Raw genomic sequence first — 17269 nt, forward strand, 5'->3', positions numbered from 1 at the left:
CTAGTTGTCTTCAGTGTAAGAGTCATGTTCTCCATTTTCCTTCTATTAATAAAAGAGCTTTAAGACCGTTTGAAATTATTTGTTCTGATGTTTGGGGTCCAGCTCTAGTTCCTTCCATATCTGGCATTCGATATTATTTCATCTTTGTTGATAGCTACTCTCGATATACATGAATCTTCTTTATGAAATGCAAATCTGAAACCTTCAAGTTATTTCAGAATTTTCATTCTTTTGTTCAAAATCAATTCTCTAATAATATCCTTTGTTTTCAATGTGATGGAGGGGGTGAATTCTCTTCAAATGACTTTATTAATTTTCTTCAAACTAATGGAATAAGTAGGCGAGTGTCTTGCCTTCATACACCTCAACAGAATGGGATTGTTGAACAGAAGCATCACTATATTGTCGAGAGTGCAATGAGCGTGATGCATGATAGTAACCTTCCAGTTACTTTCTAGGCAGAGGTTTTCCATTCAGCGGTCCATATCATAAACCGATTGCCCATAAATATCTTGGAAAACAAATCACCCTATTTTTCTTTGCATGGTGTTCATCCAAGTTATCATGATTTGCGTGTATTCGGGTGTGTATGTTATGTTCATGTTGACAGTTCAATGCGGCACAAGTTCAGGATAAGGCCTTGAAGTGCATATTTGTGGGATACGTTGATGATTATAAAGGATACAGATGTTATGATCCCGTGAGTAAGCGTATCAAAATATCCAGGAATGTTGTATTTGATTAATTAAATTTTGACCACAATGCTAACACTTCTCCTGAAATTGAAGTTTATCACACCTGGTTGAATTCTGATCTTTTTTTTAGCGTTGATGTTGTTTGTCCTTCAAAATGTAATCCAAGAGATGAGGAAAACATGTCTGATGCTGCCCAAAAAACTCAGGACAGTGTGATTTCAGAACCACTCTTGGCTCCCGAAAGGTATAAAGGCATTGTTTACTCTCGACGTGAGAAAGAGACTCTCCCCAACTTTGATCAGGAGATGAATTCTTCTTTTGTTGATTCCTCTGCTCCCAGAAGATCTACTCGCTCTCGACATCCTATTGATAGGTAGGTTAGTTATGAGAATTTCTCGATGGATTTCCAACTCTTCCTAACCTCTTTAGGTAAGGAAGATCAACCCACAACATTTTAACATGCAGCAAATTCTAAAAGATAGACTGAAGCTACGAATGAAGAAATGGAGGCCCTTCATGAATGTGGCACTTGAGATATTGTTTCCAGACCACATGATCGGAATATGATTGGGTCAAAGTGGGTGTATAAAATAAAGTATAAGCTGGATGGTACTATCGAGCGATATAAGGCTAGATTTGTTGCCAAGGGCTTCACACAGGAGCAAGGACAAGACTACGATGAGACCTTCAGTCCGGTTGTGAAAATGAGAACTATTTACATCATACTATCATTGGCTATTGAGCATCAGTGGACTATCAGTCAACTGGACGTGAAAAATGCATTTCTTCATGGAACTCTGAAGAAGTGTACATGGAGCAGCCCACTGGGTACGCAGAAGGAAACTCCAAAGAATATGTGTGCAGGTTAAAGAGAGCTATATATGGTTTAAAGCAGGCATCTCGATCTTGGTTTGATAGTTTCTCTCTTGAAGTAGAGAAATATGGCTTTAATCGGTCTCTTCTTGATCATTCTCTTTTCATATTCAAATACAAAGATACAGTTACCCTGTTGTTGATATATGTAGATGGCATTATCATTACAGGTAACTCTAATGACCATATTGAGCAGGTCAAAAAACTCCTGAACCACAGGTTCAAGATGAAGGATCTTGGTAAATTGCGATATTTTCTTGGAGTAGAAGTCGACAAGACTACTGAAGGCATGACACTCACCCAACATAAATATACCATTGATATTCTCAGCAAGGCAGGTACGAAGGATTGCAAGCCTCTAAGCACACCCAGTGTACTTCATCAGAAACTCAGCTCCCAAGATGGAGATTTGTATGAGGACCCTACAGGGTATCGTAGGATAGTAGGGATGCTTCAATATCTCACCTTCACTCGCCTTGATATTGTCTATTCAATCAATCTGGTATCGCAGTTCATGCATAAACCGCATATTGGGCATATGGAAGTTGTTAAACGCATTCTTCGATATTTGAAGGAAACTATTGGGATGGTCTTCTGTACAGAAAGAGTATGCATGGGCATCACATGCATAAACTTCTTATTTACACAGATGCAGACTAGGCAGGAGATCCAGATGAGCGAACGTCAGTCTCAGGATACTGTGTTTTCATTGGCCTAAATCTTGTCTCATGGAGCAGTAGGAAACAGAGGGCCATTGCCAGGTCCAGCACAGAAGTTGAATATAAATCAATGGCAGCTGCTACAGTCGAAGTAACATGGATTAGACACCTGTTGACAGAAGTAGGAGAATCCATATCTAGATGTATTCTCTTATGTGACAATCAGAGTGCCATTAATATGTCGTTTAATCCTATCTACCACAGTCGTGCCAAGCATATTGAAATTGATCAGCATTTTGTAAGACAGAAGGTCGAAGAGAAGGAAATTGAACCCAAATTCGTTCGGACTGCTGATCAAGTTGTTGACTTGTTTACAAAAGGGCTTATCAAGGACCGATTTTGGATGTTAAAAGGCAAGTTGTTCATGGTTCAAAACCATATACAACTTGAGGGAGGATGAAAATGAGTGGTCATTCATGATTGGGTTTGGATCTCGGATCACAGATCCAACTCGAGTTTATTTAGTCTCATGTTCATTAATGGTCTATTGTAATTCTTGTTGTGTAATAGGTATTTTCGTACCCTAATATTTGTACCAGCCTATATATAATGATAAGCCAGATATCGCAGACCCTAATTGATTTTCTGCAGCCACCACGTTCTCTCTCTCTCTATTCTTTATTCGTTCTTGTGATTGAATGACAGAACCCATGATTTCTAACAACCACCTCGATTTGGATGCAGCTCTGCAGCAACAAGAATGAAGCTTCTTCTCCGCGCAATGATCTCCTTCTCAATCTCCTCCTATGGCTCGGATACCATATTGGAGCTAGCATACGATAGAGGTGGAAGAAGAAGAAGAAGAACAAAGTGAGAGGAAAAACTTCATTACCTCAAAAAGAATAAAGATACACCATATATGGGTTGACCCCCTTAGGGTTATACAAAAAGACAAAAAGGAATGACTAGAGCCTACAACTTATGTTACAAAAATACCCTTGAATAAAATAGGTATGTACATAAGATTAATATCTCAAGGAGTATTACACAAATAGATATAAGGCATTTCCTCAACAATGTAGACTATAATTCTTATAGCTTAAATAATATGGAGTGCTATTTGATTGTTTCACATATGTTTACTTCATATAATTTTAAGAAGCTGTAGTTTATTACCATAAAGCAATGAACTTGGATATTTCATACTGCACACTAGATTTGCATGTTTGAGTTTCAGCTTTCTATGTAAAATATGCTTTAATTTGTGCTTTTTTATATCTATCATTCTTATTTTGTAAAGACAATTTATGAATTTTTTTATACGATGTCGTATGTTAAAGTTGTTGCATATTCTTATGTCTCTCAACATGGTAGCATCTTTACAGCATTGATTACGGTCCTTCAAAAAAGTCTTTGTGAAGTAGCCTACAAAGGAGTTTTCACGTGTCACAAAGCTTTGAAGGGCACCATGCTCAACACAAGAAAGGCAAGATCTTACCTCCCAATACCAGTTCCACAAATATTAAATTGAGATGCATTTACACCACGCGCATTGTTAGAAACTTCACCAAAATCCCACCCTTCGCCGTACCTTTAAGAGAGACAGAGGGATTGCAATGTATTAACATAGACAACTTCAAGCTCATCAAGTGATTCTCTGAATACAATTGATTGAAATATTTAATGACTCAAAGAAAAACAGCGTCATTTTTCATACATGTATATTTTTGAGCCATCTACCCCATCATTGTCCTTTGACAAAGTGTTCAACTTTGCTCTTGCCTTCAACTGCAAAAAAGTTTTTTCATCATAACAAATTCTTACCGTGTGATGGCAATGATTATGTCCATATTTACTTCTTTTAGAATTTATACATTAACTCCTTAGCAGTGTAAATACTTAAACATAAAATTCAACATTTTGTGTTCACCATAACATTTTTGTAAAGCAGTGGACTCATTAGCAGAAATAAATACTTAAACACATAAGATACCATAGTACCATTAGAATTTTTCTATAACCATTGGCTAGGGAGTTCACAATGCATCCTGCGATAAAGCCCCAATTAATGGCGGTCATACTTTCCATATTCAATGAATTCATGCAGTAACAAAGACTGGCTATATCCAGGTATTTTCATCTTTCCAAACACTCCAATGAGAATTCTGAGTCTCTGACCAATTAAAAGTGGAATCTTGACATGGGAAACAGGCTTACATATCAATAACTCCTTAGTGACATGACAGGAAACTTTTCCTTCAGTAGATTTTCGGTAGACCCACCCAAGATCCCAGGTTGTAGCAAAAATGAGATCGTATTTCCCTCCCAAAACAGAAGAGAAGTGATCCAAAATACAGTTTCAAGGGTGTTTGAATATACCCACATGTCCAGAAAAGATACACAAGTTTGGAACTGTATTATACTCAAGAATGTGATTGCCTAGCTGCTCAAACTTTTAGTAGCATTAGATAACCTCAGAAGGAAAATAAAGAAAATTGTCATCCAATATCTGGCTTGTTAGTTGATTTACAGCATCAGTAGCCATGTTAGAGGCTCCAATTCGTCAAAGTCTGTCAAACACATAGCATGTTACTATACTGTTTTCCATTGATAGTACTATTTTTTAGTATATCGTTTTCCATTGATAGCACTATTTCTGTCATGCCCAAGCATGAGTGAGGAAAGTATTAGACTGAAATATTTCAATACAACTTATTGTGGTATGTCGACAAGGGTGAATATATTCTAATCCTTTAGGACCCACATCAACAACATGATGTTTATACCTCCATCAAAAACAAGCTTCATGTAAAATGGAGGGTCAAAGTGCCTTAGTGGATTAGGTAGATTAACCTATTTCCAGCAGGTAGATAGAAACACAATAGAGTTGAATTTGAGTCCTTTAGAAAGCAACACTTCTTTTTTATGTGCTTTACCTGCTCATGATGCTTTCAACATTTTGTTGAAAAACAATAATTTTGATTGTTGAGAAACTTCTGGTCGACATTTTCCAGCTCATGAAAACGAATACAATTAAACAGATTGTGTTGCATGCTGTCTCATGCAAATATAACACATAATATAAGCAAGTAGGCTGTCAGACTTAAATGTGAAATGTGTTTCATGAGGATCTACCACAACTATGTATTTAAAACGGTTTAATCCCTATAGATAAGAGAACATCAGATCTTTAAAAAAAATATGTATTGGACTTATGTGGCAATGTCATTCTAATAGAATAATGCTTGACAATTTGACATCATCCAGAAAGAAGCACCCACATACCATGGTACTTTTCATGATGTGGCCCATCAAGTCAAACCGGAAACCATCCACCTAATAGGACAAACCAAAAAAGAATAGCCTGATGGTTAAATTAGAACAGGGAGCATTTAGCAATTGTTCAAATTAAAGCATAATCTAGAAAAATATCTTTTAGAGAGTAATAGAAACACCAGTTTGACCATGCCTCTCCTCCAGCAAGAAATACTACCATAATTGTTGTCAAAATGTCATTTAAAAATAAGAGAAAAATCAGTACATGGCAAACCAGGTAGACCAGTCTCCGTGGCTACCAAGAAATACCATGAAAACAGTAGAAGCAAAAATATGTTACATACCTGATCACACAATTTGGAAAACTATAAGTGGAGAGTGCTAGCAATAGAAACCCGATAAGAAAAGCCTAGACAAACAAAATACTGAGAGATATCACTTCAGCACAGATATACTGAAAGCTATCACTTCAGCACAGGTTCTCCATCCATACACTAGTCATGTTTTGGTTCTTGCACAACAATATGTTAAATTCTAATTCATAAGACAATGTATTTTCTATATATATTTTATATATATAAAAGAAGATACATATACATATATATATTTCATATATATGTACATGTATCCAACTACTTGTATATATAAAATATATATTTCTTTCTTATATTAATTGTAGGGGTATTTTAGTCATTTTTACATTTTACGCATATTCATGTTTTTTAATATTATTGTAATTCCTCCTTTTTATTTTTTCCTATTTTTGTATTTTTTTTTCATTTCTTTTTTGTTCTTTTTATATAATGTTTCTGTACACAGTCAGTTACAGTGTACAATGTCTCTTTAAGTATGCTTATAAATAAGAGCTATGTGAGCCCATTGAGGTAGTGTATTACAGTAAGGAGTTGTCTCCTTAAGCTTATAAATATTGTGCATTTATTGCACTTCTTTTGTGGTGTAAAGCTTATAAACACTGTGCATTTATTGCACTTCTTTTGTGGTGTAAAGCTTATAAACACTGTGCATTTATTTTCTTCAGTATTTGAAGTATCAAGTTATTTGAAAACTTGATTGTTTGCAAGAATTCTTCACATGGTATCAGAGCAAGGTTGGAGAAAGAAAGATCATGTGGATTCTCACTTTTTTTAGTGCCTCAAAAAGTGTGCCCTCAATTTTTTGTGATTGGAGTGGATCCTCTTGTTCATCCAATATTTTAGAAGACTCTTCTATCAAGAAAGCTCTAAAAATCCTTTGTGGTACGTATTCTTTTTCATCATCTCTCTTCTCTAATGGGTGAAAAAGACTCATTTTTCTCTCGGCTTCAAACTCAATGGGTCTAACTATCACGTCTGGTCCGGAAACATGGAAGCTCATATTAAAGGAAAAGGGCTTTGGGGCTATGTCCAAGGCTCGATTCCCGAACCAGAGTCAAAGATAACCTTGATGGAGAAAGGAAAAATAAAAATCCTTGAAGGCGAAGAAAGAGCCAAGGCTCTTGAAGACTACACCAAAAAACATGAAGAATGGAAGATGAGGAATTTTAAAATCCTCTCATGGATTTTCTCATCCGTAGAAACAAGAATTAACACCAATATTATCAAGTTTAAGAAGGCTTCTCAAGCGTGGGAGTACCTTGAGAAGATATACACCTTTAGGGACTTGTCCCATAAATATTACCTCCAAAAGAGGGCGTTAACTCTTCATCAAGGAGAGATGACTATAAGGGAGTATTTTGCCGAACTCTCCTCTATTTGGGATGAGCTTGTTATGCTCAAACCCAAGTGGAGTGGAGAAGCCAAAGAGCTTCGTCATAAACAATTAGAAGAAAATAGATTTTTTAATTTTTTGAATGGGCTTAGGCCTGAATTCGAACAAATCCGGTCTTCTCTTTTATCCGCCTTCACTTCCCCCTGTCTTGAAGATGTAATTACTAAACTGAGTGGGGAAGAGACTCGTATGAGTATAAGCAAGAACAACCCAAGTGTTCTAGCTACACCTTCCAATAATGAAGGAACTAATGTCGTCTCAAGACCAGGGAGCAACTTAAGGACCTACAAGCCTCCTCACTTCAAAAATCAAAATTCAAGTGGTCAAGGAGGGAAGAAGGATTATAGCAAGCTTTTATGTCATTTTTGTAAGGAACCGAGGCATATCAAGACTATTTACCCAAAGTGGAAAAAGTTACTTGCCATGCCTACTACATCCCAACCTCAAAAGGAAGAGTGCTCGTCATCTTCAAATGGAGCTCTCTCATTGCAACAAATCGTGGATGCATTTCAACCTCTTCTAAAAGGGGCTATTTCGGGAGCCGTCATGTCAACATCTTCTCCTCCTGGTAAGACCTCTTGGCTTTTAGATTCGGGTAATTCTTTTTCACATGACCCCAAGTTTTAGTTCTTTTTCCGAATACTCAAAAAAACCATCTTCATCTTTTGTTTCAACTGCGGATGGAGCATCTCTTGAAGTAAAATGAATAGGAAATTTTGAAAAACAAGGGTTCTTTAATCCAAAAATTAAATTTATACCCAAATTAAACTTAAATTTGCTTTTCGTTTCTCAACTCTCGGATCATGGGTGTGATATAAAGTTTTCATCTAACAAATGTTGGATATAGGATCGTCGGTCCGAGAGATTGATTGGGGAAGGCACTAGGAAGGGTGATCTATATTATGTCGATTCCCTTCAAATTCCAAAGAACTCGTTTTGTAATGTTGTCCAACAAAAAGATATTAATGTGTGGCACAAGAGACTTGGACATCCAAATATTGCAAAAATTTCTCATTTACCTTTTGTTAAAAGTTTATGTAAAAATGATTTCACTTGTAACGATTGTATTCTTGGGAAAAAGAAAAAATTGCTTTTGTCAAAGATCTATGTTTACCACAATATGTATACATTAAAATTATCCATTCAGACGTATGGGGACCAGCACCCGTCCTATCAAAAGGAGAATTTGTATATTACGTCATTTTTGTTGACGACTACATGAGATATTGTTGGATTTATTTTCTTAAACACAAATATGAAGTTTTCTCGATTTTTAAAACCTATCATATGATGATTAAAAATCAATTTAATGGGAATCTAAAAATTTTTAGAACTGACTCTAGTGGAGAATACCTTTCAAATGAATTCAAAAATTATCTTGAAAGTCATGGTATTCTTCACCAAAGATCTTGTCTGAAAACCCCTCAACAAAATAGATTAGCCGAAAGGAAGCATAGATATATAATAGAGACAACTCGAACATTACTTGTTTCTTAAGCATCTGTCTATCTGATAAATCGGCTACCTTCTAAAAACTTGAACAATATCTCGCCTTTTGAAAAATTGTATACCAAATAACCCGACTATAGTCGGTTGAGAATCTTCGGTTGTAAATGCTCCATTCTTACTGACAAGAACGACAAGCTTTCACCAAAAGCTATTGCCTGCGCTTTTCTTGGATATTCCGAAACCCAAAAAGGGTTTCGTTGTTATGATATTAAGAATGACAAGCTATATGTTTCCAGAAATGTGAGTTTTCTGGAAAATGTTAATGGTTTTGAAAGGAGTGAACCCTTTGAAGAAAACATGGATTACTCTTTTTTATTTGAAATGTTAGCACATGATGATGATAGTGATGATAGTGATGACGATTTCATTCATAATGATGTCAATAATAAAGAAGACGTCCCTTCCCATCCACTTATCTCCCAACATAGAAATGAAGGAGCATTGAGAGATCCTATAACATATACCCATAGAGATAGAAAAAGTTTTAGGAGTGCAATTGAAAAATTCAGTGAACCTAGTGGGTCCAATTCAACAAATGATGAAAACCTACGAAGAACTTAGAGAAGTAGAAAGATGCCTTCTAGGTTTATTTCATATGATTCGTTTACTCCTAAAATAGAGTTTGCCTTAGCGCCATTCATTCCTATATAGAACCCAAAAACTTCGAAGAAGCCAAAAAGAATGATGAATGGCTGAAAGCAATGAAATGTGAGCTTTCAGCTCTCAACAGGACAAAGACTTGGAAGTTCCAAGATCTTCCTAAGGGTAAGAAAGCAATAGAGTGTAAATGGGTATTTAAGGTAAAAACTAAGAGCGATGGATCTCTTCAAAGATATAAGGCTCGATTAGTTACAAAGGGATATAGTCAAGAATACGGGATTGACTATAAAGAAACTTTTGCCCCTGTGACCCGAATGGTAACTGTTTGATGTCTCATTATTGTTGCCTCATTCAACAAATGGAACATCTATCAAATGGATGTTAAAAACGCCTTCCTAAATGGTGATCTAAATGAAGAGGTATATATGAATGCTCTACCAGGAATGGAGACTCCCAAAGGGAAAGTGCTTCGCCTTCAAAAAGCAAATTTATGGTTTAAAACAAGCCTCCAATGATTGGTATGATAGATTTAACTCCGTAATGTTAGAAAATGGTTTTTCTTCCTATTTCACTGACATTGCCTTATTTGTTAGAAAAACCAATGCAAGGATTGTCATTTTGCTCTTATATATGGATGATATGCTTATAACCGAAAGTAATTCTAAAAAGGTTAAAAGCATAAAATCAATTTTGAAGGATAGGTTTGAAATATCTGATTTGGGATTTCTAACTTATTTTTTGGGTATTGAAGTAGCATACTCTCATAGAGGATATTTTTTATCTCAAACTAAGCTTGCCTCTGAGATTATTGACAGGTCAGGTATTACGGATGATAAGGTTTGTGAAACTCCTGCTATAGTAGGAGCCAAAATGAAGATTGATGATGGTATTCCTCTCTTCGATCCCACCCCCTACAGACAGCTTGTGGGATCTTTGATGTATCTGAGTATTACTAGACCAGATATCTCTCATGCAGTTCATACTACAAGTCAGTTTCAACATGCACCAACATCAGTTCACATGAGTGTCATCTTGTGGATTGTGAGATACATAAAAGGCACACTAAACAAGAGAATATTTTTATCCACTTCTTCTAAATTAAAATTAATTGTTTATACTGACTCTGGTTGGGGAGGTGACCCAAATAACCATCACTCCACCACTGGTTTTTGTGTGTTTTTAGGAGACTCGCTGATTTCATGGAGATGTAAGAAGTAGCAAAAAGTGTCTCTATCCTCAACATAAGCCGAATATCCTGCCATGGCGACTACTACCATGGAAATTGTATGAATTCATCAGCTATTAGAAGACATGGGGGTCTCAATAGAAGGGTGCATCAAGCTATGTTGTGATAACAAGAGCAATATACATTGCCAAAAATCATATTTTTCATGAGCGGACTAAATACACTGAGATGGACTGTCACTATGTTCGGGAAGCGTATCTGAAAGGAGTTATAGATCTTCCATATGTAACTTCAGAATATCAGTTGGCAGATTTCTTCACCAAAGCTTTGTGTGCTCCGCGGTTCAATTTCCTCCTTGGCAAACTTTCGGTCATCTTGCCCTAAGTTTAAGGAGGGGGGGGTGTTAAATTGTAATTCATAAGACAATGTATTTTCTATATATATTTTATATATATAGAAGAGGATACATATATATATATATATATTTCATATATATGTACATGTATCCAACTACTTGTATATATAAAATATATATTTCTTTCTTATATTAGTTGTAGGGGTATTTTAATCATTTTTACATTTTATGTATATTCATGTTTTTTAATATGATTGTAATTCCTCCTTTTTATTTTTTTTTCATTTCTTTTTTGTTCTTTTTATATAATGTTTATGTACACAATCAGTGGCTGACTGTGTACAGTGTACAACAATCAGCCACTGACTGTTGTACACTGTTTAAAAAGATAGACGTTGGGCTAATTCCCAACGTCTCTAATAAGAGACGTTGGGAATAGCCCAACATCTCTTTAAGTATGCTTATAAATAAAGGCTATGTGAGCCCATTGAGGTAGTGTATTACAATAAGGAGTTGTCTCCTTAAGCTTATAAATATTGTGCATTTATCGCACTTCTTTTGTGGTGTAAAGCTTATAAACACTGTGCATGTGCATTTATTGCACTTCTTTTGTGGTGTAAAGCTTATAAACACTGTGCATTTATTTTCTTGAGTATTTGAAGTATTAAGTTATTTGAAAACTTGATTGTTTGCAAGGATTCTTCACACAATATACTGCTAGGACAACCATAGGCAGTTTTGTCAAGTTACCAGAAGGGATATTCTGGTCAATTAACAAGGTGCCGCACTTCATGGGCTGAGATGTAATATTTATTTTTTGTTATTTGTTGTAAGTTATGATCTAAGTAATGTGGTACTTGATGCTATATTGGGAAAAGCAATGGTGGTTTCATAGTGTAACAATAATGAACTGTTGGGCAGTGTAAAAATTGAGTTAATGATGAGGGGATTTAGGGGGACACAGTAAGAGAGCCGATCACTTCTTCGAGATGAGGACTGTGGTATATATGGAATTATAAGGTTTAACTAGTAGATCAAGTAGAGTTTTCATTATTTCATCTATAAATAAGACTATGAGACACCTAATCCGGCAATTTATTCTTTCTTTACTTCCCAATAGGAAAACTTTCACATCCAAAGACCATGATCAGGGTTTCCCTTAAGGTAAAGTATGAAGAGAGGAAATTGTTTCCAGCTAACAAATCTAACGGGATCAGGTTTCACCGTTTCAGGAATGTATCAAGTTACTTCAACTCCTTGTACTGGCAAAGGACACAAAGATGACAGCCAAGTGTGTTACCTTATATTCAAGTGCCCAGCAAAGAAGGTCATCAATAATTAAACGTTCTACCATATAATGTTCACTGGCTGTATTATTTGTGCATGTACTATGTTCAATACGTCCATCAGCATCTCTTCGAAGATAATATCCAGGAACAACCTGTTTCACAACTCACAAACAAGCATAAAACAGAACTCTTGTTAAGGAAGGTTGAATTTGCAAAAGTTCATCGAAACCAGTGCCTCCATGCATCAGCAAAGGATATAATATCCCTATCACAGAGAAAAAATAAATGTGCCATGAAAATTATATGGTAGAAATAAGAATTTCCAGAGGAATATAATTCTTAACAAGGGACATGAACCTGAAAGGGTCAGGCACCTAACTGAAACATGAACCAAATTACCAAAAGAAGATCAATTATTTTTGGGGGGTTTAATTAAAAGTAGCAGATACTTATATCCTGAATCACTGGTAAAGATAAAAATGGATGGAGAAAAGTTTGGTGATTTTGCCTGGCCTAATCTCAGTTAACCATGTTGGAACAAAATCAATCATACTCGGAAATGGAGAACTTATCTGTAACAAACATGCAATACCAATCTCAAGTGTGTCTGATACTAACCTTGTCAAGAACAGAGGCATCATCATATGGACCACTTCCATGCACGTGATTATACACAACATCCAGCACAACACGTAACCCAATGTGGTTAAGGGCCTGCAATTGTCAAAAAAATGCAAACATGATGGAAGCAAAAACTTCTGAATCAACAAAAGAATCATGAAAAGGAAATTGACCACATTAACCTGAACCATTTTTCTGAACTCCAAAGTCCGCAATGCCCCATTTGGATTACTCGCATAGCTTCCTTTTGGAACCCCCCAGAGGACAGGGTTGTACCTTGAGTATAACAGAGTTCCAAAACATCTAATAAGCATATATATACAACTCAGTGTTCTGTCTATTCAAATAATCCAGCAATATTTTTTGTGTTTCTGTAGAAACCCCATATAAGTAGGGTGGAGTGGCTAGACCTGGTTTGATGAAGAGGGACTGCAGTGGACTGGAATCCCCTTTGCAGCTCTTGCAAGAGCTTGAAGAGTGGGGTTAGCCCCACCACCTGGCTCAGATTTCCTCAGGCCAGGCTCTCCATTATAAACAAAAAAACTTAAAAGCATTAGTACCCCCAGTTATATCCATCTTCATCCTGGATGGCCACAACTTCAGCTTGTTGCAACTCTGAATCCGGAGGTAGAGAAGCTAGTTTGTTTTCATCTACAAAAGAAATTAGTATTAAAATAAGTATACACCTCTCAGTTTCCTTCCACTAGAATAAATGGACTAGGCAAGGTATTTAGTAAATACATCAGTAAGAACATAATACTTGAAGTGATGAAAGAAAATGCATCCAGTGGTGGTGATTGTGTAATGGATTGTTGTAACTTCTCCTACAGGTGATCTAAAAGGAGAGATGCAATTAGATTAAGTGGAAACAGAAAAGTTATAAGATGCTTGGCAAAACCATCACATATCATTATATGAAGCTAAGCACAAGCCGCCCTCTTATTTCACTTTTTTGTTTGTTCATGATGAATATTTTCTTTCTGCATTCATAAAAAATGCTGCAGTTAAGTGTGTATTAGATAACCCAAAGACTATCAAGCATCAGATATCAGTGTAAAAGTATCTCTAACAAGATACTAAGATCAAGACCTTAATATTCTTGATAACAAAATCGGCACACGTGCACGATAAGAACACTTTAGAACACTTGTGCACAAAAGCACAACTCACAAAATCTCACAAATGCACTGCAGCATAAAAAATATTGGAATCACTTTATTGAGCACTTGGGCTTTGACTCAAAGCCATGAACAATACAAGAGGGGGAAGCCCCTATTTATAAGAAAGCAAAGGAGCATCATAGGGGGCTCCCAAGAGAGTCGTTGGGAGCCCCCAACGGTCACATATACGGTCACATATGTGACCGTTGGAGGCTCCCCAACGACTCTTTGGGGAGCCTCCCTATGTGGCACAAAAAACCCAAAAAAAACAAAAAGAAAAAAGGAAAAAGTAAAAGGAAAAAAAAAAAAAGGTTACAAGCATATTTTAAAATAGAATATGCGTAAAACAGAAAATTATAAAAATACCCTTTTCGGGTGTGTATATATATATATATATGAGATTACAAATATCGATACATAATTTAACACCCCCCCTCAAACTTAGGGCATGATGACAGAAAGTTTGCCAAAAAGAAAGTTGAATCTTGGTGCACATAAGGCTTTGGTGAAAAAATTTGCCAACTGATATTCTGAAGTAACATAAGGTAGATCAATGACTCCTTTCAAGTAGGCTTCACGAACATAGTGACAGTCCATTTCAATGTGCTTAGTCTGCTCATGGAAAGTATGATTTTTGGCAATGTAAATGGCACTCGTGTTATCACAGCATAGCTTAGCGGTCCTTTAATAGTGATCCCCATGTCTTCAAGCAACTGATGAATCCATACAATTTTTATGGTAGTAGTTGCTATGGCACGATATTCAGCTTCAGTTGAAGATAGAGAAACTTTTTGTTGCTTCTTACATCTCCATGAGATCAAAGAATCGCCTAAGAATACACAAACACCAGTGGTGGAGTGACGGTTATTTGGGTCACCTCCCCAATCAGAGTCAGTATAAGCAATTAATTTTAACTCAGAAGAGGATGACAGAAAAACTCCCTTATTTAGAGTACCATTTAGGTATTTTACGACTCGTACGACGGCACTCATGTGAACAGAAGTTGGTGCATGCTGAAACTGACTTGTCGTATGCACTGCATGTGAGATATTTGGTCTGGTAACACTCAGGTACATCAACGATCCTACAAGTTGTCTGTAGGGAGTAGGATCGGAGAGAAGAACACCATCATCAATCTTTATTTTAGCTCCTACTATAGCAAGAGTTTCACAAACCTTATCATCTGTAATACCAAACCTGTCAATAATCTCAAATGCAAGCTTAGTTTGAGACAAAAAATACCCTCTATGAGAGTATGCTACTTCAATACCCAAAAAATAAGTTAAAAATCTCAAGTCAGACACTTCAAACCTATACTTTAAAATTGATTTTATATTTTTAATCCCTTTAGAATTGCTTCCGGTTATAAGCATGTCATCCACATATAGAAGTAAAATAACAATCCCTGCATTGGATTTTCTAACAAATAAAGCAGTATCAGTAAACATGATGAAAAACCATTTTCTAACATTACGGAGTTAAACCTATCATACCAAGCCTTGGGGGCTTGTTTCAAACCATAAAATGTTTTTCGAAGGCGAAGCACTTTTCCTTTAGAAGACTTCATTCCAAGAGGAGCATCCATATACACATCTTCATTTAGATCTCCGTTTAAAAAAACATTCTTAACATCCATTTGATAGATGTTTCACTTGTTGATTGAGGCAACGGTTATAAGACATCGAACGGTGACCATTCGAGCTACCGGGGCAAAGGTCTCTTCATAATCAATCTCATATTCTTGACTATATCCTTTTGCAACTAAATGGGCCTTGTATCTCTCGAGGGACCCATCACTCTTAGTCTTTAACCTTAAACACCCATCTACACCCTATTGCTTTCTTATCTTTAGGAAGGTCTTGAAATTCTCATGTACAGGCTCTCCTTAGAGCTTCGAGTTCATTATCCATTGCGACTATCCATTCAGGACATTTCCGTGCTTCCTCGAAGTTTCTAGGTTCTATGTAAGAATGAATGGCGTTTAGACAGGTTTTATGTTTAGGTGAAAAAGACTCATATGAGATGAACCTAAAAGGGGGTTTTCTATGTCTTTCGGTCCTACGAAGGTTTTCCTCACTTTGAGGAGTAGTCCCACTAGCATCATCATATTTTTCGAGGGCACTTCTGAAAGTATTTCTATCTCTATGAGTGTAGGTTATGGGATCTCTATGTGGTTCCTCATTGACATGTTGATGAAATGAAGGGGGCACAAGACTGGTTTCATTATTACTTGAGTCATTCTGATTTGACTCATCATCACTAGTTTCATCATCTTCAGTTAACAGATCAAACAGAAAAGAATAGTCTATATTCTCGTCATTATACTGAAATTTTTCGAAACCACTGAGATTTTCCAAAAAACTTATATTTCTGGAAACATATAGTTTATCATTTTTAATATCATAACAACGAAAACCCTTTTGAGTTTCGAAATAACCAAGAAAGGCACAAGGAATGGACTTGGGGGAGAGTTTGTCATTTTTATCAGTAAGGACAAAACATTTACATCCAAAAACCCTTAACCTGCTATAATCAGGTTCTTTTCCGTACAATTTTTCAAATGGGGAAACCTTGTTCAAATTTTTTGATGAGAATCTATTTATGAGATAGACCGATGTAAGGGTTGCCTCAGACTAGAGTTTTTCGGAATATTCTGTGAAATGAGCAAGGTTTTTGTGGTTTCAATGATATGCCTATGTTTTCGTTCAGCCAACCCATTTTGTTGTGGGGGTTTTGGACAAGATTTTTTATGGAGAATACCATGATTTTCAAGATAACTTTTGAATTCATTGGAAAAATATTCGCCACCGGAGTCAGTTCGAAGAATTTTTAAACTTCCATTGAATTGATTTAAAATCATCATATGAAATGTTTTAAAAATCTAAAAAACTTCATGTTTATGTTTAAGAAAATATATCCAACTAAATCTAGTGTAATCGTCCACAAAGATAACATAGTATGAGAAACCTCCTTTAGATATCATCGGAGCCGGACCCCATACATCGGAGTGAACAATTTCAAAAGATTTTGTTGTAAACATAGATCTTTGAGTAAAAGGAAGTCTTTTCACTTTTCCAAGAATATATTCATTACATACAAAATTTTCATTACAAAGATGCTTAATAAAAGGCAAATAAGAGATTTTAACAATGTTGGGATGCCCCAATCTCTTATGCCATACATGAATATCTTTGTTTTAAGCAACATTACAAAATTGGCTCTTAGGAATTTGGAGAAAATCAACATAATAGAGGTTGCCTCTCCTAGAGCCTTCCCCGA

At 36.0% G+C, this 17269-nt stretch overlaps 1 protein-coding gene across 3 annotated transcripts in view; it reads right to left on the minus strand.

The window, feature by feature from the left end:
• LDA (limit dextrinase) overlaps positions 1 to 17269 on the minus strand; it is a 136974-nt gene that overhangs the window by 68920 nt on the left and 50785 nt on the right. For all 3 annotated transcript variants that reach the window (XM_089990737.1, XM_089990736.1, XM_089990738.1), the window contains 7 exons: positions 13391 to 13481; positions 13013 to 13106; positions 12828 to 12923; positions 12221 to 12361; positions 5513 to 5563; positions 3945 to 4015; positions 3726 to 3818 (listed from right to left, as the gene is read on the minus strand). In XM_089990737.1, the coding sequence (XP_089846863.1) occupies positions 3726 to 3818; positions 3945 to 4015; positions 5513 to 5563; positions 12221 to 12361; positions 12828 to 12923; positions 13013 to 13106; positions 13391 to 13481 (637 nt within the window). The remainder of the gene's footprint in view (positions 1 to 3725; positions 3819 to 3944; positions 4016 to 5512; positions 5564 to 12220; positions 12362 to 12827; positions 12924 to 13012; positions 13107 to 13390; positions 13482 to 17269) is intronic.

This window comes from Nuphar pumila, chromosome 16 (genome assembly GCF_984573655.1).
Source record: "Nuphar pumila chromosome 16, dmNupPumi1.hap1.1, whole genome shotgun sequence".
Lineage (NCBI taxonomy): Eukaryota > Viridiplantae > Streptophyta > Magnoliopsida > Nymphaeales > Nymphaeaceae > Nuphar > Nuphar pumila.